Genomic DNA, 27,095 nt, shown 5'->3' on the forward strand with positions numbered 1-27,095 from the left:
GCCTACAGAGACCGTTTTTTTTTACAGTGTACGGAATAGGCAGCTACTGGTCGTGAGGAAATGATTGCTGAATGTGACAAAATGTTTTATGGGTTTTAAATCGCGTAAAATCCCTGACTGCGCCTTAGTATAATTTATTTATTTAACATAATTTACACATTGTTGCAAAGAACAGGCACATTTCTGTAGTTTACTGTGAAAGCAGGTGACTGATGGTGGTCCTAAAGTATCCTCTGAACCACTTATCTGGTTTTAAAACTTCATACAGATTCAATGAAAGGATCAGCTGAAAAGCCCTAATATGTTAAGACCCATATACACAATAAGAGAACTGTTTCAGAACCAAATTTTCATCAGTAACCCAATACAGCTCTCAATAACAGTGTCTTTTCACATTGTGAAGTAAAATGTTAGATCATATTTAATCACATATAAGAATCATTTAAATAGCATGATTCATTTAGTTGGTTTGTGGTTTTATCAAATGAAATCGTCAGGAAGATGATCCATCATCAGTGAGTTTGTTGTTTGGCCTCAGTGCCTAAAGCAGTTTCAGCAGCATTCAAACAGAGGGACATTTTGGAGGTACAAGTATTTGTACTGCACTTGGTAAACTTACATCCTATACATCCTCACCCAGAGATGTATAGAGCAGCTTGCAGAGTCTTGGCTGACAAAAGGTAACAGCTCTGCAGTTGTCCTGTAACCACTAATGAAATCAAATAAACACTATTCTCCTCTTGGACTCATACCAGCACTCAGAGAGCAACTGACCTTCACATTTTTGACTCTCTAGCAGATAACTGATGACTTGTGTAAACTGGGCTATTAGAAAACAAAACTTTCCAACTCTGTGTGCCATAGTCATTTCAATTCAATAGACTGTCAGGTCATATTATATTTGTCAACCTCCTTCAGAGTGAAATGGATTAAGCAATGCCTTTTCATTCACAAGTGGAAAGGAACGCCTGAGCCAATGGCTGTGTGAGCCCAGTATGTTGTTTGAGGTTTTATTGTGATATGAAACAACTGACTGCACTTTGAGGGTATATCTTGAACATAAGCAGAATGCTACCTACCTTCAGCTGAGAGTGTGGGGTGTCCCAAGATTTCAAGTGTGACATGAGCTAAGATCAAGGACAAACCATGTCAAACTAGTCCAGGGAGGTACAGCACTCAAAGCCTTCTTAAAAATGTTTGACTTTATTGCAAACATGACAATTTACTTTTTTCTTCTTTTTCTTGTAATTTTGTATTCATGTAGACAAAATTACCACCATGAGATGCTTTACTAGCTTTGTTTTTTATATATCAAACAAGGTCACATCAAGAACAAAAAAAAAATCATACTACATAACCAATTAAAACACTGACACATACAACAAAAAAAATCAGATATAGTGCCCCCTAATCTCAATGGCAAGGAACTTGACAAACAGTCCTCATTTTCACTGCTAACAGTGGAGGAGAGAGGGAAAAAAACTGAACAAAGAAAAAACAAATGAAACACAACGGCACAAACAAAACCAAAAACCCCCTGGGGAGATTTGAAAGGTCTTAAGTTTTGGTAGTAGTTTTTAACCCCCTGAGTCCTGAAGCAGAGACCACCCTGACTGTTAGTGTTAGCTTTTCTATTAGCAGTCCAGTGAGGAATGTATGTCGACAGGTAGGGTTAAGTTTCTTTGAGGGAGGCCTGTTATTGAGATGGGAACGTATGCCGCTGGATTTATCCACTTTTCACTTGGAGTTTTTTAAGGTGGGGAAATGGCAGCCATTTTCAGCATATACTGGTCCAGTTAAAGAGCTGGATATTAGACAAATGGAATTTAAGGGTATGATCCAACCCATCATCAATTCACGTTACTTTTATAGTAATGCATGATCATTTAGAAAGTAAAAAAAAAAAAAAATTTTTGGTCAAAATGTTCCAGTTCTGTTGAAAGAGCAACAGCGAGTCACAATATCTCCAGTGTGCCAGATCCTTTCAGTGCATTTCAAGACAGTTTGGGGACATGAACAAAATCTTCACTGGGCACTTTTGTGAAGTAGAAGTAAAATTTACAACTGCTGTGTCCTACAGAAAAGGCACTTGTGTGTGTTTTTTTGGCAGCATGGCAGCACAGAGACACAGTGCCAACTGGTTGTAGTAATAATACTAATAATAATAATAATAATAATAATAATAAGTAGTACACAACCATGCAAACAAAGCTAGCACCTCACATTCAATTATATAAAAATGCCTTGAAAGGTCTGCAAAAATACAAATAGAATAAGAAGTGGAGGGCAAAAATATTATGTTTTTGACTTTTCACAAATAGCTTTAGAAATGATATATACAACAGTAAATTGATTACTTGAGCATAAAATGTTATCTTGGATCTCTAATGGAGTGCGTCTGACCACTCAGAGGGTTAAAGTGTAATAAAACAGATTAATAAAGTTAATTTTTGGTTGGTGTGTTGCATTACACCTGTAATTAGTGCAGAGAAGAAGCTTAAAATGCAAGGGGAGAAAAACAATGAAGACAAAACCCAAGGGGACAAAACTGAAAGATTAGTATAAATTAGGTGTGCCGGTGCGTCCACAGCCACAAAAAATAAAAAGCTGTTCACTCACAAAATATACTGTTCCAAAAATGTTTCCTGAACAGCAACTCTATGGCAGATGCCCATGCTGCTCTATTAGGGATGGATTACTGAATGGGCCTACCGGGCACAGGGGCCTTGAAGCTCAAGACTCTGCGTGAAGTCACTACTATGTTCTCTATCCCTGATCATCTGAATGGGGCCCCTCAGTCAAACACAGGTCACACTATGTGTGAATCATGCTTTGTAATTGCCATTTTTTTCACAGCAAGATGCCTTAAATCTGTTGATGGTTATGTCATATGTGTAAGCCTCTAATCTATCCATTTCTTTCCACAAAAATCGCCACATCATTATTTCATCAATATCTAATTGTTTTAACGTGGGTGGGTTTGGGGTGGGAGCGGCAAGCCCCCGGACCCCCCTAGCATTGCTGAGATAACTTTCTGAGGATGGCACGGGGCCCTTTTCATGTCTGTGCCCAGGGGCCCTGTGGCCCATAATCTGTCCATATGCTCTATACTTAAGTATACAGCAATTATATTATACAGCAAAGTATATGCACTTTTTTCCAAAAGCTGCTGCTAGAGGTAACTACAAAATGGAGAATTGATCACTATTCTAAGTCTTCTTTGTGGCATGCTGAATGAACACAGACTAAAACAGCAGATCCAAACCACATGGAAAAACAATAAAATACGAGACTGGCATTGTTACTATAGTCCCACCAGCGCTGGTATAAAAACACTGTTCCTCCCCCCCCCCGGCCAAAGTGGGAGTATTAAGCTTATGAATCTGACAGAAGCTAGCGGATGAGGCAGCAGACCCTGGCATTGAGAAGCACTGCACCCTTTGGCAGATCAAAGCCAACAGACTCCCTTCTTTCTTCCAGTTGTGTTTTTGTCTTGTCTTTTCTTTTTTAAAAGCAGCACTCAGATTCTCTGACAGCACAACAGAATGCCCCCTCTCCCAACAAACAAACACATACATACACACAAACACACATCACACACACTCACTCACACACCAGGAGCACCGCACAGGGGTGTGTGATGCGCAGCAAGACAGACATGACAGCAGTGTTTGAACCTCAGATTGAGGAGTGTGACTAGCAACACAGGACAGCGTGTTTGTGAGTGTGTAATTTTTGGCTTGTGCACGTTCCAGTTAAACTGTGTGTGTGTGTGTGTGTGTGTGTGTGTGTGTGAGTGAGTGAGTGAGTGAGTGAGTGAGTGAGTGAGTGAGTGAGTGAGTTTGAGAACTGTATATAGTGACGTCATTTCTGCAAGTGTGGTCAGTTTTAATTGTGTTAGTCCGTGATCCAGACCAAGGTAGTACATTCATTAAATTGGTTAACAACACAAGACAAAAATAAACATTTCAGCAAAAGTTAGTAAAATTCTTACTAAGAATGTTTTATTAAAATAAATGCCAAGGGGTTAATAAGAAAAAATAATGCATACACCATGAAAACTAAATGCAAGCATGTAAAAATACTTATGACAAAGAAAACTAATCAAATTGCTAATGAGTTAAACAAGCTAGGAATTGGCAAGAAAACAAAACAAACAACAAAAAGTAATTCTAGGAAAGGCAAAACTCCCAAAGAGGCAGACTCTGAGATGGAGAAGAATACTGGAAGAGAAGATGGGGGGGGGGGGGGGGGGGGGGGGGGCGTAAAAAAAAAAAGTTGTAGTGGGCTTCATCCAAAAAAAGAGGAGTCAGAAAAAAAAGATTTAGAATATACATATAAAATGAAGTTAGAAAAATACATTATAAACCTGTAACAATGGTTGTAAATTACATTATTATACATGTAGTAGGCAGGCCAAGAAGAGTACTGAAGTTCTCTACACATCAGATGGACTAACCCAACCTTGTACAAGGACACAGCATGTTGAAACATTGCAGAGGGAAATTCTCATAATACTGTCATATTCTGAGTTGTCTTCTCGAGCTCCTTTCTCGTATTGCATTTCTTTGTTTTTAATATTTATATACTTATATATTTTTATTTCAATATTTTTTCAATAGAACACCTAACACTGAACAACATATGCATTGACCTTTGTGTGTAACAGCATGTAAAAGACAGTGATTGGGGATAAAGAGATAAAAAGCAAAGCCAGGACAGAAGCTGCTGCCAGGGGGAACGCAGTTTGTCGCTCCAGTCTTCTAGTCTACCACATACCCATGGTGGTTCCACATACCAAGAACAGGGGTGGTCAGGTATCAGATGCCTTCAGCTACTAAATTACCATAGTCTTTGTCAGTAAAATGGGCACAATGCCCTGAACATTTGGCACTGATAAAAATTGGCTTTAAAAACTTAAGATTTCCAACCTGGTTTAGGTTTTTTTTCTCTATTAACCAGCTCATCTAGTGCAGACTTTAATTTGAACCAACATCATATAATTGCTTTCTTGAAAGAGCAAATGAATAAAAAAAAAAAAAACCTAAAACAAAATGCTTTCAGCTTATATGCTATTTCGGCACAAATGTTGAAAAAGAGAGCAAATGTGTTCTCAGTATATGAAACAACCAGGTTTATCCAGTCTATTTCCCTGTGTATCCATCCCCTTCCACGAACCCCCAACCCCCCACAGATAACTGACTTCATCCCGCCCCCCCTTTAAAAACTACACCTGGCAGCCTTCTGCATTGCTATTGGCAGTTTGTTCTCGACATAGTCACAGTAACCAGAGATATAAAGACAACGAGAGATCGTCATCAAAGTCAAAATGACAAAAAAAAATACATACAATAAACAATCAAAACCCAAAATGAGACAAAAATGTCTCCCTATATATTGTTCGCATGGCTGAAAGAGGGATCAGAAAAAAACAAAGGAAGAAAAGAGAACAGCTCAAACTTGGGAAGACAAACCATGGCACATAGTCAGCTGGTCAAATGACAGCTCGTCTGTTTGCATAGAATAAACTCGTAGACGGTCGGTGGCTGACGCGAGCACATGCGTGCACACACACGCACACTCCTCTCTGAGCCTTTCCTAGCCCGTGCTGGAAATTACTCAACAGAACAGTAACACTTGGGGGAAAAAAGGAAAACCACCCTTAGTAAGGCACTTTGTCTCTCGAGTTTCCCCTCTTACATGCATCCCTCTCTCTCTCCTTTCTCTCTTTCCCCACTCCCACTGATTTTCGTGACATTCCCCGGTATGACTATTTTGGTCATTATTTTTCTAGCCAATACTATCCAGAGATACAAAGCATCTTCAACCCCATCATTTCGAACCCATTTTTTTTCCTTTTTATTTATTTTATGTTTTTTGTAACTGCAAGTATAAAAAGCTAAAATTGGCAAAAATATATTTTCTTCTCCAGCACCCTGTAAAAGTATCTAATTTTTCTCCTCCTCTGTATTTTCATATGTAATGACATATCTACATTTGTATATATTTATATTAATATAACAGGTATGTATAAAGCAATTGGAACAGGCAGGCATGGCTTTCGCATCCTATGTTTTTTCTTGAGAGTTCAACATAACATGGGTGGGCACAGTAGCTTAAGTACTGGCGTGCTGAGGTGTGCGAGACACATTATGGATAGGCTAGCTCGGAACAGATGGAGTGGTGCATGCTGGGAAAGGGCTAAAGAAATAGTGAGAGCAGACATGAGTTAAAATGAAAATAAAAGAAAAAGGAGAAATACTTTGATTGGAAATGTCTCAAGGAGGCAGTTTAAGCTTCCCTTCAACAAACAAACTTTGATGGTAAGATGCAACTCAAAGAGGTGATTTTCAATGACTTAATTATTTTTGGCAAGTTGTGAAATAGCAACAAATAGAGGGGGAAATTCAGATAAAAAATAAAAAGTTATGTTATGTACAAATCACTTGTCGGGCAGTGCCTCCCAAATCCCTTATCCCACCCCATCGGACCCTGCAGATTAACAGTCCTGTTTAGTGTTCAGTAATCTATACTCATCCTGATGGCAAACCAGAATTTAATCTGCCTTTAGTTTGAGACTGACTATCAAGAAGCTGTGGACACAACTTTATTTATATATATATATATATATATATATATATATATATATATATATATATATATATATATATATATATATATATATATATATATATGCATTTACGTATATTTATAAACTAGAAACCCTTTGGCTATATACGCACACAATACTTTTTTTTCTCCATTTTGCTATTTAGGCTTGTGGATGTTTTTTTTTTTTTGTCTATTAGATCAGGCACTGATTATGGGGCCAAGGTTAGGAGGAAGTGTTATTAGCTACATCATCTACTCCCTCATGCACAGCTCAAACTTCTCCCACCTCAATCAAAATGCTGTAGGCATAGATCTTGACCCTGGCCACTCCCCCTTCACAAAAAAGAAAACCATAGATTAACCCCACCCACTCCTCAACAAGAAGTTCTTCTTCTATCTTCCTCTATAGCTCATTCTCTTGCCCTTACACTGCCTGGCTACAACTAGTCAGTGAGGCCAGTGACAATGAAGAAATGAAATGGAACAAAATAAAATGAGGAATCAAGTAAAAAAAAAGAAAACGAGAGGAAAAGAAAAAAAGTGAGAAGCTCCATTTGCAGTCCATCAGTATAGCCATGCTTTTTTTTAGAACAAAACAAAAAAACAGCTGTTCAAAGGCACACCCAGTATGTGTCAGCACATTTTCGATAAAAGTCAGAAAGGGGGAAGAAATTAAAAAAAAAAAAAAATGAAATGAAATAGAATAAAAATAATACAGAAAAAGAGAGGGGAAAATCAAAGGGAACACAAATCAACAGATTTGGTGTGAGTGTGAGTTCCTTCCTTCTTTTTCTTTTGTGTTTTTTGTCCCCCTTTCAGACCTCTTAAAAGAGAGAGAAAGGTGAGGGGGTGAATTGTTCTGTGGAATTCACATACAAATTCTGGATGAGATCATGTTTACTGTAAGAGAGCCTCCCCCTTCAGCTTCAACCAAGTAAAGTGTGAGTGAGATTACCAATCAGGGTTTAAGATGTAACTGTTTCTGTGTATACATATGTGTGTGTCTCTAATTGTGTGTCCAGTCTAGGAAACATGGGGACGGGATGCTTTATTGCTTTTTAATTCAGTGCAGATTCTTGGGGAACCGTGCATGCGTCCACCCAATTTTCAATGATTTCCAAAAGAAAAAGAAAGAACCGCGCACACACACAAAAAAAACTAAACAAAATAAGGGTGATTCAAACACAACTAAACAGAACAGAACAAAGAGTCAAAAGCAAAATAAATTACACAACCATAAAGCTGGATTGTGTAGTGTGTTGTAGTTGTTGTTATAATCTGGGTTGTTGGTAGTCTTTTGTGTTTCTTTACATAGAAAAAATAATGATAAAAAAATAAAAACAGAAACAATGTTAGGATAACTGTACGGGCAGGCGCCTTCCCTCCCAGCATCCGAGAGGCTAGCAACAAAGGCAATTACCAGTTAACACGTCAGCAGGCAGGCTTGGGGCGGGGCTTGGGGCAGGGCGGCTCGTCATTGGGTGAAGAGTTCAGAGGTCATGTGTTAGTTGCCGGTGGCGGCTAGGTGGTTAGAAACAAACAAAAAACAAACAAAAAAAACAAAAAGGAAAAAAAGAATAGAAAGGATATTAGTGTCAGCAGAAAGAGACTGGAATGACATCATTTTAACAGTAAAATGAATGCAATCTCTCACCCCTACTCCCTAAACCCAAATCCCATCATCTATCCCCAGCTCCCACCCCCTTTAGGAAACCCCCACCCTGGCTGTATCTGGTTAAGAAATCATGACATGCTGTTTTGGTTTGACGTCATGATCAGGCCACCGCGCCCCAGTCTGACTCTAGACGTTATTATGGCGTTAAAAGCAGCACTAATGTGACCCCGCTACCCCAACAAACAAGAAGCCGTGAAGATGAGACAAACAGAAAACACTAAATGAAGCAAAAACCAACAGAGAATAATAAAATGACTATTAATGTTTTAGTGTCTCGGGTTGAAAATGCAAGTTATGGATAGTGTAAGTAGTGGTTTAAAAAAAGGAGAACTTAACTGAAACTCAATTGTGCAATAAATAAATGAAATCACTTTGAGTTCAGTTCTGTATCTTTATTTTCCAGGATTATGTACAGGAGCCATAAATACAGTCGCTATAAAAATGTCCATGTATATAAAAAAAAATATATGACAGTACCTTGTGTACAACTGAAATACGTAACAAAAACAAAAATTCCAGTATGCTGGAGAATATGTGTGTCCTTTTAGAGACAAAAAAATGTAAACTATGTTTCAGTGTGGAACTGACATTTATATAAAAATGGATAGACGACAGACTCAACGAGGACAATGCGAACATCAAGATATGTGAGGAAGAAAAAAAATAGTATTAAAAATACTACTACTACTACTAATAATAATGGACTCCAAATATTGGTTTGCTCTGTATTTCCTGTAGTGTTCTAGTCCTCAGTATCTAGCCCTCCTGAGTAGAGCAGAGATATGATTCACAGAAAATGTGAATGTTTGACCTGCATCGGGACTTAATCTCACGTTATGGGAATGTAACAAATGAGGGCCGAGGTACTGAGGTGGCATAGCCCCCTGTCCTACACGTCCTGACATATAAGGGGGGGGCTAACAATAGAAAACCCTCCCTTAAACAGACGGAACCCTGAACATATTGATAACTCATGACAGAGTACTGATTATGATTGCTACACATGAGTCACTGCATTTGTAAACATAGGTATATACCACAGCAAATAAGAGCATATAAATAGTGTGTGTGTGTGTATGTGTGAGTGTGTGTGTGTGTGTGTGTGTGTGTGTCTATATGTATGACAGCATGTGAGACTAGTGCGTCAGACTGGCACACACATGTGTGTGGAAGAGTATATTTGATGAGATAGAGAGAGTGCAATTGCCTGTGTGTGTGTGTGTGTGTGCGTGTAAGAGAGAGAAAGTGATGCAGGTGCTGTGGGAAGGGTAAGCATTAGTGGGTATTATCCTCACTAAGCCAAAAGCAACATCACAGCCCAGACTAAGGGCGACTCTGTAACAGAGTGGAACAGATCCGGCCAAAACTCGGGCCACATTCGCTCCAAATCCACTCCAGAGTCGGCTCAGCACCTGGGCTCAGAGAACATGAAAAACAAGTCTTAAAGGGTCTACAACTAACCTCTGTCAGCGGTCACAATCCTTTGGTAAGGATGGACTCGCGTATCATGCCGTCTCACTTTAGTTGCCATTGCACCTAGATTGTGACAGGTCCACAAGGTTAGACACAGCTCACTTCGAGGAGGGAAAATTCAGGTTTCTTCACAGTATATTATATATATATATATATACAGGTGCATCTATATAGTGGAAAAGTTCATTGCCCTGCCCAGACTGAAAAATTGAAAAAGTTCCACTGCTGGTATTTTGCCTTAATTAGCTGATCAGAGCTCTTCTCAGGTCAACATTAATTTATTATACATTCTTTACTGTAATATTTTGAGATAGATTTTTGATTTCCTTGAGCTGTAAACTATAATTAAAACAAACAAAAGGCTTGGAATGTTTAACTATGTGTAATGAATCTAGATTATATATGAAAGTTTCAGTTTTTGAAATAAGGTCACAGGAAAAAAATGTGTTTGAGATGCACCTGTAATTTATATATAAACACATTTACAGTTAACAATTACATATCTCCACACATCACCTTCACATAGATCTACACATCTATATTCATGTACATAATATACACTACTAATACACATATTGACATTGTATAGACAATTATTAGAAAAAAAGGCATTGAAAAAAATAAATTTTTCTTTTTCTTATTAAAACTTTTTTTCCTCTTATATAAATTCATAACTTAGAGATTATAAAATTCCACAGTACTGAGATGCACACAAAGAGAGGCTTGTGAGACTGCTGGATCAGACATGGGATGGGGAGACACTTCATGCTATGTGGTACCTGATGGTCCCGTGACTAGCATTAAGCATCAATGTGTGTGTGTGTGCATGAAATGTTTAGCAGTGATCCTAATGCCTGTCTACCGGATGGCAAGCATTGCTTTGTTTCATCTAAAGAGTCTCAGAACTAACCAGGGAAAAGCTAACATCTATTTAAGACTGAAAATAAAAAGTCTGAATTTTTTTTCTTCTGCCTGATGGCTGTGGGCCTACACAAAGTGCTTGTTACCATGGTCACAAACCCCTTTTGCAGTGTATGTGTGTGTATGGTGGTGAATAGATGGGATGCATCTGTGAAACTCATTTGGAGATGACCAAAGAGTAGGAATTTATTTCTCAGATGTTTAGAGTACCCCCTTCATTTTTATTCTTGTTGCCAGGGTTTCTATGTTGTGTAATGCACTCAGATGTTACATCAGATTTCTAACTATTAGCACTGAGTAGCAGAGAGAGTGTGTCTGTGTACATGTGTCAGTATGAGTGTAAGTGTGAATGTGTGTTGCTTCCTGTCAGCGAATGTGTTAGAGTTTGCGAGTATACGCATCTGAGCCATGCATATGCTAATGTGAGTGCACATTTCAGTTTGTGTATAATTGTGTGTGTAGCCATGCATATATAAGTCGGTTAAGTAAGTGCACAAGAATATGTAAGCGTGTTTATGTGTGCATGTACATGTGCTTGCTTGAGTGTGTGTCACTGTGTGCCAGGCAGAAGTGGAGTGACTGTTGACAGCATTTGCTGGTAGTTGCTTTCGCCCACACTCAGCTCTCTACCACACATGTCCTGGAGATTCCAGACTGTTTGAGGAGCCTGCTATGCCCACAGAATAAGTGGTGGTGGAGATGAGGCCCTCTAAATACGGCCTGAAAATATGTTATATAGGGGTGTGGGAGAGGACGCTAGATCAATACGATCCGTAAATGAATCATAAGGTACGTGTACAAACACACACCGTGACACTCAGAGGGAAAGCTCTTAGACAAGAGAAGCCACTACTGACTACAAATTGCCGTCTGGTAATGAATGACCTGACTGGTTGAGATTTTGCAAAGCCTCATATTCTCTAGCTATTCTCTATGCACTCACATTCTCTATTAGCCTGGGTGAACCCAGAAAAACATGTTAATACATGAATTTGCTCAGCGGGTCTGTCTAGAAAGATCCCATTGACGCTTGTTTCCAAACTTCCTATTTTACAACTTCCAGAAGTGTAACCAGCAATGAAATTAAACTTAAATTAGTGCATTGAACTGTGTGCAGCAAAGTGCAGCAAACACATCTTTCTTGTAAACAAAGTTTTTAAATGCAGTTGTTTAGCCAATTCCAAAGAAAATACACTTCCATATCTGTTTAACCCTGTTGCCATAGGTACGTGGAATAAAGTTCTTTAAAATACAGGTGTGATCGGAGTGACAGCTGGCTGAACTAATAAAACAATAGCATTAACATTAGAATGAACTATGTCTCTCTCTCACTCTCTGGGAAGAGGTACAGAAGCCTGCGCTCCCGCACCACCAGACTCACCAACAGCTTCATACACCAGGCTGTTAGGATCCTGAACTCTCTCCCCCCTCCACCCTCAGCTACATAACATCCTGGACTTTTAGACCCAAAATGGCTGCCTTGCACTACTCCACTTGTACACTTGCAACTTGTTGTTGTTGTCCTGTTGTCCCGAACACTTCTGAACACACTTCTGCTGCTCTTACATAACTTGCACCACTATGCCACTTGCATACTTAGGTCAAACAAAACTACCTCAGCCATTTATTGGGCTGACTTTTGCACTATTATATTGACTGTCTACTGTATGCACAATTGCACAATTTCTACCAAATTTTGCTGCTCTTATTTCGTCATTGTATGTGCCTTCTTATTTCTACTTTTTATATTCTTTACTTGAATGTTATGTTTGTCTGTGGACCTAATTGGTAAAATATGTCTTGTCTCCACCGTGGGATAGTAGGAAACGCAATTTCGATCTCTTTGTATGTCTTGACATGTGAAGAAATTGACAATAAAGCAGACTTTGACTTTGATGTCTGGCCTGCTATCTAGGTTTTGTGAAATATCCCTTTGGTGTCTAGTAGTTGCCACCTCTCTTCCTACGCTGTTATCTGCCCTGTGTAATTTATTTACAAAGCTTATATGGCAAACAAATGTAATTTTGACCGTTCCAATGTCCAGTGCAAAAAACTGAATTCTAATTTTATTCCACGAGCAAGATCCTAAGCTCAATGCTTCCACACACCACACGATAGCTTTAGTTCATGCACTAGACACTTTGAGGGGGTTCAGCAGGCAGGGTGAGACTAAGAGGAGGGAGAGGCAGGGGAAATGCTGGAAGAATTTAATGAAGAAGCCCCTCAGGGGAAAGAGACCATTGCTGCCTCTGCCTCCCTGCCTGCCATACAACCATTACTGCCGGCAGCATGGTGGGAGTGAGGGAGGAAGAAGGAGAGAATGAATAAAGGAGATAGAGTGTGAGGGAGCGAGTGAGGGAGCGATGCTTAGAGAGGGATGATGTGGAAAGGGAAAGATGGAGAGTGAGGGACAGAGAGGAGGAGGGAACAGAAAGCGAGAAAGAAAAATAAACAGACAAAAAGAGCAAAGATGATAGAAAAAGTAAGGAAAAGACTGAGGGAGGGAGAAAGGAAGGAATAAAAGAGAGACAGTGAGAAAAGAAGAGAAAGAGGCGTCTGAAGGGAATCCACCAGCAGACAAGAGAGACCTGCCCCAAGTAGGAGCATGAAAGAACAAAAAACTTAATGCACCGCACACACAAGCACATCATTGTCACAACGAATGTGTGCCCTCTTCTCAGAATGTATGTGTGTGAGACAGGCATCAAGAATAATAGAATGGACAGAAAGCATATTCCTGTTCTTTAATTAAAGAAAAATAAAAGCAGCTGCACTCTGGATAACTGTTCCAACACAGAGAGGCTAACCATTGTCATGTTCATGTTCTCTAACTGTTCTAGCACAGAACCATATTCCTTGCCATGTTCCCTAAAGCAGCCAGTGTCTCCCCTCATGATCCCTTTGGAGGACCAACTCCTTCTGTCTGAGAGCTCAGTCACATTGTCACGCCCCTCTCTCTCGTGTGTGTGTGTGTGTGTGTGTGTGTGTCTGTGTCTGTGTGTGTGTGTGTGTGTGTGTGTTGCATGTTAACCCCAAACCTTCCCCCCCAGTAAGTCCGGCCTCAGCTGGACAGGGTGTATTTACCTTTGAGTGCCTCCTGCTGGGCACTGACCCCCGCAACGTCCAGCAGGCCCGCCCCGCCCGTGTACAGGAGACCGCCGTCCTGCTGATGAGCAGGGTAGGCCCCTGGCGCACCAAAGCCAAAGCCCAGCCCCCACGGCCGCTTACCTAGCATGCCGCCAGGCTCCATGGGGTACTCCAGCAGTGAGGTGGGTGCCAGCGTGTACGGGTAGTCGTAGGGGGAGGTGGTGTAGATGATGCCCGCATCAGGGCCAGGGGGCACCAGGGTCGGGGTGCCGTTAGGCAGCATGGCTGCAGTCATCTGCGTGGGCCGGATGAGGTTCATGATTGGGGGGGCGCCGGCTGGTGAGGGCGGAGGACGCAGGGCTGATGGGGGCAGCACTTGGCCTGGGGGCGCCGCGATGAGGCGAGGGCCCTGGGCCGCCGCTGCCGCCGCTGCAAGAGAGAATGCAAGGGGAGCTAAGAGAGATGGAGAGAGAGAAAGAGTGGGAGAGAGGGGGAGAGAAGGGGGGGAGGGGGGGAGAGAGAGAGAGAGAGATAGAGAGCGTAGAAGAGAGGAAGGCAGAGAAGGAAGGAGAGAGGGTGACAGGAGGAGGGAGAGGGGGAGAGAAAAGAAAAGGACAGCCACAAAAAGAGGAAGCAGCAATCCAGAGAAATGACAAACAACAGTGTGTGTGTACACAGCAGAATGACAAATTGAAGATGAAGCAGGTTGTGCAGGTAGGTGTGTGTGTGTGTGTGTGTGTGTGTGTGTGTGTAAAGGGTGACAATCACAGGTGAGAAATTTAAGGCAGAATATAGCAAGAAAAGAGGGGGAAGAGCAGGGGGAAAAGAGAAGGCAAAACAAAAAAGAAAATTAGTCCATGCAATGATCAACGCTGCACCACATACAAGCCACAACATCTACAGCAACAAAACAAACAGAACAGAAATTGCTAAAACCCACAACCAAAACGAAAACAAAAAAGCATTGATCACCAGATGCAAAACACCACATTTTCGCACATTAATCACCATGGTAACTACACATACTACAGCTCAAAAATGATCAGAAAAAATGCTATGATCATATCGGGACATCTGAAATAGAGCCAATGGCCATGGGGTGGGGTAGGGCATTTACTTGTGGGCTCAAAGATCAGAGCCTGACAGGTAAATGTAAAAGTACATAGGCCCGCATGACAGTGGCACCATTTAAGATTTTCAGGACATTTAAAAAAAAAAAAAAAAAAAAAAAAAAAAGATGGATGTGAAATCAAGTGCATAAAAATCATTCAAATGACAGTAAGCATTCGGTGGTTGAAGGAGAAGGGGGGTGTAGAACACTGGAGTGCTTTGGGTGGGGGATACAACACAGTCTGACATAACTACAGTTATTCACATCTACAGACACCGAGACCCCCACATCCACACACACACACACAAACCTGTGTGTGTGTGTGTGAGTGTGGGGGAATTAGCATAATAGCCACAGTTGAGCAATGGTGCAGACTATTATCATGCAGAGTTGCAAATGTGATTCAGCAGAGGGCACTCTCAGAGCACAGAGCAATGTGTGTGTGTGTGTGTGTGTGTCTCCCTCCCAGTGAGTGAGTGTGTGTGTGTGTGTTTGTGTGTGTTAAAGTGACATAGTTGGCATCTATGAATATGGTCCAAAAACTGTGTGTGATGTCATTCACAAAGATTATAACTAGAGGCGCGCATCTCTCCCTTATAAGAGACAATTTGATACGTATCTAGATGCATAAGCTATGAAAAAATTCAGAAACGATACGTTTTAATACAGAATGATTCGGTGCGATTCAAACCGATTCGGATTATTTTTTATGTTTTCCTTTTATTATGATCTTTACCTTTTAACTATTCTTTGACTATATTGCCCTTCTATGCTTTTATTTGTTATTATCGTTTGGTTTTGTTTATGTAAAGCACATTGAATGACCTCTGTGTATGAAATGTGCTATATAAATAAACTTGACTTGACTTGACTTATTTGGATGCAATACGATGTAATAGGACCCCTAAAGTTCTTAACATTTGTTTAATTTAAATCTTATTTTCCATTCTACAGTATCCAATTATAGAAATAATTATTAAATGGGTAGGCTATAAGACAGGGGAGTTATTTTTGTTACTTTATGGAGTGAGAAAAATGACAATGGCATGTCATTGGGTTTACAATTTCTCCAAAAGACACAAAGATGTGATTGACTGGATTGAAAGACTGAAAAACATTTTGACATTAAGAACTTGGCAAAATGTCTCTAGATAGATAGATAGATAGATAGATAGATAGATAGATAGATAGATAGATAGATAGATAGATAGATAGATAGATAGATAGATAGATAGATAGATAGATAGATAGATAGATAGATAGATAGATAGATAGATAGATAGATAGATAGATAGATAGATAGATAGATAGATAGATAGATAGATAGATACTTTATTGATCCCCAGGGGAAATTCAAGAACTAAATCACTAGGCCAATTAATAGAGATCTATACATTCATGTCACCCTTCTACTTAGCTGCTGAGCCAATCACAATAGTTTAAAACTCTGTGGTGTAGCTGTAGCCTTTGCTAAATTTCGAGTGCCAGGGGGAAAGGGTATCTGGATTACCTTTCATAAATAAGGAGGCTACTAACACACAAATATGAGAAGTAAGTTCGTCACATCAACAATGACAGGTAGGCAATATTTATAACTTTCAGACGTGCACCTCATCGATGGGGAGACTCCTGCGGAAAGGGGAATGCAGAAGGAGGCTGAGCAGTTACCACGTGGAGGCTGTTTGTTGCAGCCATAAAATGCTAGTGCTTACGACTGAATATAGGACTTCATTCAGGATACTGCAACACACATTAACGTCACACGCATGTTATTAGTCCATGCTGCGTTTCACTAAACTCGGCATCTAGTTAGATAGATAGATAGATAGATACTATTGATCCCCAAGGGGAAATTCAAGTTTGTTGCCACTGAAGCAGTGACACTAATTCCCCCAATTGGAGAAGGCTACCGGACACTCTGTTGATGCGTTAGCGAATCAGGATCTGTCTTATGATTTTGAAAGTAACATAATTTGTAATGTTATCCTTCTGCTGCAGCTTTGCTTATTACCGTACAACCGATTTGTCATTTTAAAATCAGGGCATTGACCAGGGTTTGCATGTCGATGCACTCACATCTTTAACGTTTAAATCGTTTACCGGCACATATCAGTGAATCTTTACACCCCTTATTATAACCCTTTCGATATTGGGCGCGTGTGTAAGTGTGTCTCTCTTACGTGTTTTGATGTTGGTGTCTCTGTATGTTCCGTTAAGAATAGCCAGCTCCATCAGCTGCATCTTCTTCAGGTTGTCCTCCCCTTCCGCCTGTAACAAAACACACACACACGGTCAGTACTCAGCTCAGGCTTACAGACTGCAGAAGAAACAGGACCAGAATGTCCTGGTCTGTCCCACTACTAGCGCTTAGACACACAGTATGGAAAATGTGTAAGTCACACACTGCATGAACTAGCAGAGTCATTGGATAGAAGACACACACACACACACACACACACACACACACACACACACACACACACACAGGGAGGAATGAACATTATTAAATATATATTCAACCAGAGCCATAAAAGTGGATAATCATTTTAATTCTTCATGTTCCCACGTGCACAATCAAAATACACCGTAATACAGCCCTGGTAATACCGTTCCTGTCAATTAATGTTTGGATAAATAAACACATGCACGCACGCACACACCAACTGTCATTACTGCCAAATTAGGGAAGTAGAATTATTCATGGGAAGCAATTTATGTCTATGTCCCCCTCCTCCCAAACACACAATTACAAACACATCCACCCACTTTGCTTGTTTTTTTCCCTCTGGCCACTAACTGTTTCGTAGCCATGGAAACGCGACGGGCTGGCCGTGGGGACTACTGGAAGTGTGTTTGGCCAAGGGAACTGAAACTCAAGCTGTCTGCACTCACACAAACACACACACACAGCTGGCCTCAACCAACCTGCAGACAACACACACTCTTCAAGGTTGTCCACTTTGTTTTTGTTTTGGTCCCTGTGTGCTGTGTTCTGGCTGTGCTGTCAACACTCAGCGGCCACCCTCCTCCCCCTTTCTCTCGTCTTTTTTATTTTTCAAAATACCATCCCTCTCTGTAAACAATGCAGGGTATACAGAGATTGAAGTCTCAAAGGCTCGTCTACCACAATGGTCACACACAGACACAAACACACACACATATCTATCTATCACACAGTAGTGTGTATGGGAAACGCAATGTCTCCTTCAGTCCAGGCAAACACACCATTAGATAAACTTTAGCCTAATACAGTGTGTGTGTGTGAGAGTGTGTGTGTGTGTGTGTGTGTGTGTGTGTGTGTGTGTGTGTGTGTGTGTGTGTGTGTGTGTGTGTGTGTGAGAGAGAACTTGAAGATGAACTAGACTGCATTTCCGGCGGGAACTGCGAAAGTGTGCTTGCCCTGGTTCCGGTCACCAACGTGAGCAGACAGTGACATACGCTATGCTGAACCTGGCTTGATCCAAGCATTCTAACAGTGCCTTTCAGTGTTGGAGCAGTGGCAATACCTCAAAAGCTCTATTCAACTATTGCCTTGCGGGGTGAATGCGGTTCGTTGGATTTTACCTGTGGCCTGCCTTCGAATTTAGCTTCTATGACTAAAATCAAATCAATAAAATAAAACAACAGCAGTGATTGGCTGCAAAAATAAATAATGTCACGCGTCTTGCACCTCTCAAACTGGGCTATCAGGTAACAGGTGAAATTATGAAATAAGACTAAGGCATTAAAATGCTGCTTGTTTGTCAGGATACTTTTTCACTGATTTATTTAAAAAATATGAGCTATGAGTGTGAATATATTCCATCCCCTAATTCTGTTTTACTGGTTTATTTGACAAATAATCTATATGGATTTGCTCTATAAAGACCTTATGTCTGTTTGGGATTGTTTTGAGAGCCTATTGATGTATCTCAGAATAAAGGAATGTCCACAACATTAGTGATGTTTTTTTTGTGTGTGTGAATGTATTTTACTTAACTCATTGAATGTAGCTGGATACTCATGAACGCATGTCTCTAATAGCCACAATAGGAGTAATTTTAACAACACCGTATTTTGTGTGGCCCATAACAACCCAGTGGATCATGAAAATGTGCCAAAATTCACATTCCTTGCTTGTTGTTGGTACATTAATCCCATTCAGATTGCCACTTATCTGAGATGTAAGAGTTCAGTATAGGTTTAAGGTCTGGGGCAGGGATTTGACATTCTGTGACTTCTTCATTGAGGGCTTGCTTAGCAGCACTGTCCGCTTTCTCATTTCCCCTCAGACCAACATGGCCTGGGACCCAGCAAAAAACTACACTCAAGTTCTGGTTCTTTAGACGTTCTAGTTGATCAAGCTCAGCTTTGGTTGTACTTTTTGCGTGATATTAAAGCCTACTGGAAAGATTTTTAATGGCAATTTAATTGAATGCAATTTACTTTTACGATTAAATAAAATTAATTTATCCCTCTCACCCATAGTTTTCTATTTATTTACAAATGTACATAGGCCTACTGTAATTACATTTATACATAGTTATTCTACTGATCTTTATACTATTCATCCTGCACATAGACTTATTCTTACTACTCTTATAATGTTGTTTCTGCACTACAATGACACTGTTTCCACACTGCACATAGCTGTATGTTATGTACATATCTGTTATATATTTGTCATATTGAATATCCATATTTTTTCTGTTTTATTATATTCTGTTAATACACTGCATATATCTATATTATTATTTCTACTATTATAATGTTACTGCTACATCTACATACATGATTCTACTTATTGTATGAGATGCTAATACACTGCTAATACACTGCACATATTTATATTTAATTCATATTACTCTAAACCACCTTCTGTAAATCAACTGTATACTACTGTTTACATTGCACTATATTTCTTGACCTGTCTGTATATTTAATCACCTTTCTATACTTTGCATCACATTGCATGCATACTGTAGCTACATGAATCACAGCTAAGATCCTTGGTTGCTATAAAGGCCAGTCGTTCTAAATGGATGGTTGCTATGGCCAAAGGCCAGTTATCTCTGCCGTTGTCAAGCGGGCATATCCTAACTTTATCTTATTTTAAACATCTCTATTTTACTTAGCCTACTTCCATACAGTGAGTCCCATTAAGAAGTGGCCACTTCATTCGCGCTTACCGTGATTAACGCAGCAACATTATTAAATTAATCTGTCACCATATGCCTATGCTAACGTTTGCAAAGAGGAGAATCTTTTAATTTGATTCACAATGAAACGTTACATTTAATGTACATGTAAACAATGAGTAGGCTAGTTTTGGTTGTTGTTGTTACTGCATCCCTTAGTTAGGCCTACAATGCAAAATTGTGATTGTTAGACGCATTTCAAAACATCGCGACGTGAAATGCCACCATGAAACATTGTTTGTGAATCGGTCTTATTAGGAGTCCTCGTTTAAGCTGTCACAGACTCAGGCGCTACTTTTAGGGCTAAAATGCTTCCTGAATTACTCTTAGTAAAAAAAAAAAAGGAGTTCTAAAGTTACGAGTACAAGAATCTCATATCAAATGACCATGGCATTACGCTAAGCAACATAAATCCCATAACGTTACAGCAACATCTCCTCCCTATGACATAGCTAGCTAGCTTCTAGCCACACAAGAAATGAATGATGTTAAATCTCCGCTTAGCATTCTAATAACAGAAGGGGCACATTTATGTGGACCACTACAACATGACTCATTATGTCTGTAACTCTATAAAACACTTACTTTCATAAAGGAAGCACATGCACATGGAAACCGATATTTTAGGTACTTGGCCACAAACTCAAAACGTGTCTCTCTGAAGCTCTGTTCTAGAATATTTGCTCTGAAGGCTGCGTTGCTAGGCAACATCAAATAAACGAAATGAAAGTCTTTTCAAGGTATTAAAAGTGTACGTGTGATTACGAATGGATGTGTGTGGTTTGCAATTAGAATAAACAAGAAATAACATTTCCAATAATTTCCCATGATAAATTACATAATATTTGCAGCTTCCTTACTTGTGAAGCTCACACCGTATTTCAAGTACACTAGTGAAATGTAATACAATGTTGCCACCTAGCGTTCAGATGTAGGCTATTTAACATTAACGTGACATTGCTTGCTTATTCTTTCGTCAACTCCATGCTTTTAGGAAAACAATCTTTTTATCATAGTTCCCTCTTCAATGAGCGATTACCAGCTCGTTTTTGTAACAGAGATAGCTGTTTATTGTCCCTAGGTTTACAGAAACAACTATTCATATTAATAAGTAGCCTATGGAGTGCTGCCGACCACTGTTCATTACGGCCCAGAATGCCTTGCATGTCTTTACAACAAAATAACACAGTAAAACCTAAATGCCGGTAAACATATGCATTTGCATACTTGTAACATTTTTAATAATACTCTCCCATCATGATATTTAACAATAATGAAAATTTTAATTTGAATACCGTCAATGTGAAAATAACTGTACTACGTCAGCAATAAATAGCTAATGTTCTCCTTACCATTTCAGTTCGTAAGTCCATACTATCCCATGGCAGAGCAAGGATTTCATGATTGGGCAAGGTTACCCGGAGACATTGTTCATACTTGGAAGGCGTTGTGATAGATGTACCAGTACAACTGCAAATGTGGAAGGTGATAATTACCAAATATGGGTGGGTGGTTTGCCAAATGCTGGAAACTTTTGGAATTTTTTCTTTAGCTTATGCACCCTCACATTGGAGTCCCAAGTTCAAATACAAAATTTGGTATCGATATGTGACAGTGTTCCTGAGATATGGACGACTTCCTGTTTCAGAGCTTCGCTGCCGATTTTGCTTGGCTGTGACGGGCAAACGCTTTCGAAAATCAAACATCCTTCTGGTAACTTTTGTGAGGCTTGGTCCAAGGATAATGTATGTCAAGTTTCGTGGCGTTCGGACCAAATTTGTGACCTGTGAAAATTTAGTTTCACTTTCTGTTCAATCCAATATGGCGGGCGGACAAACGACACGCCCACCTGACGTCATCTTCGCGACCAACTGCCACCGGTACTGACCTGACATTTTAAAGTTGGAACGGTGTCTCTGTCTCAAAGGGCCTAGGTGCTAGAGCTGACAAAAAATTAGGGAGACGGGAAAAATAAAACTTAAGAAGAACAATAAGTGCAAGCACACTTAATGAGTCACCCTTTCCTCTGCCAAAACACTCTGAGTCATGCTTTGCGGAGAAACAAGAGTAACACACACAAACACACACACTTCTGTTCTGTCCCTCTCTCTATCTAAAAAGAGTTTGCAGAGAAGATGTGAAATGTGAGTTACCATAAAAAAGTTTGGCTAGCTGATTTAGCCTATAGGGTACATTTTACCCCCACAGCTGACATGGACATATGCATTTGTGTGTCTGCACACAGACAAACAAATCAGCTTGTGTTTCACCAGGCGAATGGAAGACCTTCACACTCTAGTCATCCCGCCAACAGCGCTTTAATCAACTCCCAATGCTGAACGTCCTCACAAGCAAACTTCTCAGACACACACACACACGTATTCTCTCTGGAGAGTCGGCTGGCTGAAAGCAAAGCTTGGCTGATGCTCCGACAAGACAAAGGCGGAGAAAAGAGGACAAACATGGTGTGCGCGTGCGTATGTGTGTGAGCAGCTGAGATAAGAGTGTGTCTTTGCAAGTCCATCTCCTTTTCCCTTCTCTGTGTGTGTGTGTGTGTTTGTGTGTGAGAGAGAGAGAGAGGCTGGGAGCCTGTTATAGTCCAGCCATGGCCAAGTTGGTAGCCACCATGGTAGAATAGAAGCTGCTTGTCTATTCTGCATGCAAGTGCTGTTCTCATGATGGAAGCACACATGCTGTGTGTGTGTGTGTGTGTGTGTGTGTGTGTGTGTGTGTGTGTGTGTGTGTGGGGGGGGGGGGGGGGGGGGGCAGAGGGGCTGTAGCTGGACGCCCATCAACAGCAGGGGCAGCACAGAGAAAGGAGGCAGGGTGAAGGACCGCACCGATGAGAAATGAGAGGAGAGAGGAGAGGAAAGAGTAGGGGGAGGAGATGAGAGAAGGATAACAAGTAGAGGAAAGACTGATACGTGACTGACGGGTGAAAGACCGGGTGAACACCAAGCCCATACTTCTAGCAGCCCCGGTCTCATTACATCTGTGGTCAACAGGATCACCCTCAACTCGAGGAGCAAAATGAGAGAAGAAACACAAGAACAGAGAAAAAAAAAAGCTTTTTACCCCCTTCATTCCTCTCTCTTTTCTCCACCCTCTACACATCAAGAGGGACAGAAAAGGAGGAAAACAGGAAATGGAAGGAGAGCGTTTTCCCCTTTCTCTCTTTGTTCTCCAGTGAAGAACTACATCTGCTCCTCTCTCCCCAGAATCTTGCCCTCCTCCCTGCTCACTCTGGATGTCTACTCAACCAAAGGGGTGAGGTGTTTAGTCTTTACTTCACTGTCCATTCCTCTCCCTCCTGTTCTCCTCCACAGAGGAACGACAGTGTGTGTTCATGTAAACCCTCCCACCCCACCCATCTGCCTGCCTGTGTTAAGGCTTTTTGCCTTGTCCTGTGACAGGACAGTGAAGATGAACAATAAGTGCGTGGGATAGTGGGATTGGGAAATGGAATCTAACCCAGGTCACTGTGGGTATTTACACCTGAATAACTTCAGGATTCTGCTGCATGTGCCACAGCTGCCCCCTGAGGCCAGAGGATTTTAGCAGACTCCAGGTCAGCCTGAGGTTAGCAACTAGGGTTTAATGGATGCCCGACTGGGATTAAGCAGAAAGCCTCGTGACAGGTTGATGGTGGGGACTTGTGTACATTTTTTACTGTCAACACTCTCATGGTGTGTATGTGCGCGCATGTGTCCTTGTCTATGCATGGGAGAAGGAGAGAGAGAGAGAGAGTGTGTGTGTGTGTGTGTGTGTGTGTGTGTGTGTTTGTGAGGGAGGGAGGAAAGGGGTATTTTGGGGGATTTCTGAGAAGCTGCTGTAATGTGTCAGGGCAGCACGATTGGCTGTGGAACTCAGGGGATGAGGAAAAACAAGGCTGGAACCGCGTTACGGGAAGAGCAACGAGCAGAACATCCCAAGAGAACCACGAGTTCCATGATTTAAGACCAGGAGATGACGAAGAAACAGCAGGGAGAAGAAAAAGTTTCCTTTCCAGGCTTCCTCTGACAAAATCACACATGTGCACACACACAGCAGCTACCAGTAAAGCCACTCAATAAACCAGCTCTATCCACAGATATATTAGATTCAATCAATGAGGCCTATTTGTGAAATCAGTGAAGCAGTAAAACAATCATTGGGGATGGTGATGGTGGTGGGGGCTGTGTGTGTGTGTGTGTGTGTGTGTGTGTGTGTGGACTGAGATAGATGCTTCGCTGAACCTACCAATGGGGTCATAACAAGTCTTCCCCCTCTCTCACCCTCCCTTACATACACTTCTGCTCATTTTCCTAAACTTTCTCACACTCAGACACACACGCAGATGGTGGTGCACATTCAAACTACTTCAAGACAGGAGTTTATCAGTGGGTGGCATATGGATTCCTCTGGACGCAGCATATGGACGTGGAACACACAGTGAGCCCAGGCCAAAATTCACAATACATTGCAGCAGCAAGACGTTGCCAGCTGGCCAATCCCCCCCCCCGAACTCCATCTATACCTCTCTCCCATCTCGGTCCTCTACCTTCTCTTTCTTATTCACACTCACCCCCCACCTCCATCACCAGGGAGAAAGAGGACAGGAACAATTAGCAGCTGTCAAACCTGTCTCCCCCAGCCGTTGTGTATTTTCTTTTCTGATGGACTTAATGAAACTTAATCTGACATTACGACAGGGCCAGCCTGCCACTGAAATGCCACCCAGGTGCCACACCAGTGCCACCGAGTCGCTCAGCTGTCTCGTCTTCCTCACACCCATGCCTTGACTCAATCCCTTCCCCCACCCCCCTCTGCGGGTACGATAAACAATGCCACGGTGCCTGTCCAGGTGATGCTGGGAACCATCACGGCAGTGCCCATGCCCACAATGGCACTAGTCAGGCGAAGGTGTAGACATGGCAGGGGGGTCTTTGTGTGTGTGGTTATGGTGTTGCTGCTGTTTTAAACAGAGATGTGCTTGGAGAACAAGAGAAAAACACGGGGAGAAAAGGACAGAGAGAGGGAAGGGGGGAAGTGGAGGAGAGAAGAAGACAATCTTCTTTCCTCTGGTGGCCTGTTTCTGGCTCAGGCACGCTTTACTCCACTGGTCCAGCTGCCAGTCACACACAGATGGAGAGAGAGAGAGAGAGAGAGAGAGAGAGAGAGAGAGAGAGAGAGAGAGAGAGAGAGAGAGAGAGAGAAGACATAAGAAGGGGAGAGAGGGGGAGGTTAGTAAAGCTGAAGGAGGATGGCCAAAACAGGCCAATTACCAGCATAGTAGGTAAATAGTAGTAGACACAGGCATCACAGGCCATACCCTATGTCCCTGCATGTGTGTGTGTGTGTGTGTGTGTGTGTGTGTGTGTGTGTGTGTGTGTCTAATGAGAAGACACCAGCAACAACACAGAGAGGAGGGCTGGGAGGAAGAGAGGAAGGCAGAAAATGGCAGAGAAGGGAAGGGAAGGAAAGGGGAGAGAGAGAGGGACAAGAGGAGTAATACAAAACAAAACCTAGAGGAGTCGTTAGAGGTTAGGAAAGGGTGACTGCCAGTGAGAGGGAAAAACTGCATGGAAACATGAAAAAAAAAAGAAGGAATATGCTAGCCAAGAAGAGGGGGAGGAGAAGACGAGAGGAGGAGTGGAGGTTAAAAGGAGGAGAGGAGAACGAGACTGGTAAACAGACAGGCGGGGTTGGACACGGCCAGCTGTGCCCGCCTTCAGACCACACTGATCCCACATCCCCTCCCCTACGTGCCCCGAACCAGACACCAGCATCTGGAGGAAAAACCCCTGCCTGCCAGCTCACCACACACACACACACACCCCATCACTCACACATACACACAGAAAAGAGACGAGGCAGGTTGCGTGTGTGTGAGGGAGTGAGAGTCTGAGAAAAAGGGGAAGCGATTGAGAGCACATGATAAATAAACACATTAGTATTGAATAGAGATGCACCGATTGCAATTTTCTGGGCCGATACCGATTTTAGCCGATTCCGATTTCATTTCTTCTAACCATTTTACAGCACACACACAAATAGTTACTTTCTATCATTTCTTTGATAGAACATGTTAATATAGACGTGTAATCAACTTATCAATGATGAAATGGCTGTTAAAAAAAAAAAATGGAACCGGTGAGCAGACAGATTCTTTTTCAAGTCTAACTTCAGATGCAGTAGGCTATCAAATTATGGATTAAGTTAAGTTATGGAACACCCATTTTATGCTTCTCACATCCAATATCCAACTAAAGATTTAAGAACAATTTTCATGATACATTTGAACATACTACCATGTAACATATTTTCATATGCATTGATGAATTTATGGGAGGGCGAGGGAAAAGTGGTAGCAGCCTAGGCTATCACGCAAACACAGGGGAGAAGTGCTCCACCATATGAAAACAGTGCACGTCTGTTTTGCGGTGAAAAAATTAAATCCAAATTCCGGTTAAATGCATCAATTAGGCTATAGAAACTTTCAGAGACGACTGATTCAGTATTCAGAGCATCAGTTTTCTTCATTGTAGGCTACTATGTCAAAAGCAACTTTAACGTTTGTTTGCCTTTCTAATAGGCTATCGTTTGTTCACTTTCACGACATCCACTTCTCAATCTGCTAGACTAGGGTATTTTAAGGCATAGCCGCAGTCTACGTGCAGTAAATAGTTAGAGTATTTTTTTTTTCAGTGGAGTAGAACTACTAGGGCTACTGTATGTCGCTGCTTGTTGACATCTTTGATTATTTTTAATATCGCAGTCGTTTATCTCCGTTCAGCAGGCTTGTGGTTCAGCTGTGGGCACGCAATTAGCGGCAGTGACGGGCGGTGATGAGCGATGTTTACGTAGCCTAATGACAGCTTAGTAAATTCCACGCAGTAGGCCAATGGTAAAGCACAGCGTTTGCTGCATAGAAAAACTCACTAGCCTATTAGCGCTTTCTTTGTAGCCCTACATCCAGCCCTGAGTGTTGGCCTGGTTGCTAGCTTCTTCAAACTTTGCAAGCTCAGCTGGGTGTTGTTACAATTGCGGCGCACGAGTG

At 41.4% G+C, this 27,095-nt stretch overlaps 1 protein-coding gene across 1 annotated transcript in view; it reads right to left on the bottom strand.

Moving 5' to 3' along the window:
* Positions 1-403: 403 nt before the first annotated feature.
* Positions 404-27,095, bottom strand: part of qkia (QKI, KH domain containing, RNA binding a) — a 93,441-nt gene continuing 66,749 nt past the window's right edge. The window contains exons 6-10 of the mRNA XM_042073126.1: positions 17,060-17,147; positions 13,766-14,221; positions 9,749-9,823; positions 1,080-1,127; positions 404-709 (exon numbers count right to left, since the gene is read on the bottom strand). Coding sequence (XP_041929060.1) covers positions 633-709; positions 1,080-1,127; positions 9,749-9,823; positions 13,766-14,221; positions 17,060-17,147 — 744 coding nt within the window. The 3' untranslated portion in view covers positions 404-632. The remainder of the gene's footprint in view (positions 710-1,079; positions 1,128-9,748; positions 9,824-13,765; positions 14,222-17,059; positions 17,148-27,095) is intronic.

This window comes from Alosa sapidissima, chromosome 19 (genome assembly GCF_018492685.1).
Source record: "Alosa sapidissima isolate fAloSap1 chromosome 19, fAloSap1.pri, whole genome shotgun sequence".
In the NCBI taxonomy this organism is placed as follows: Eukaryota; Metazoa; Chordata; class Actinopteri; order Clupeiformes; family Clupeidae; genus Alosa; species Alosa sapidissima.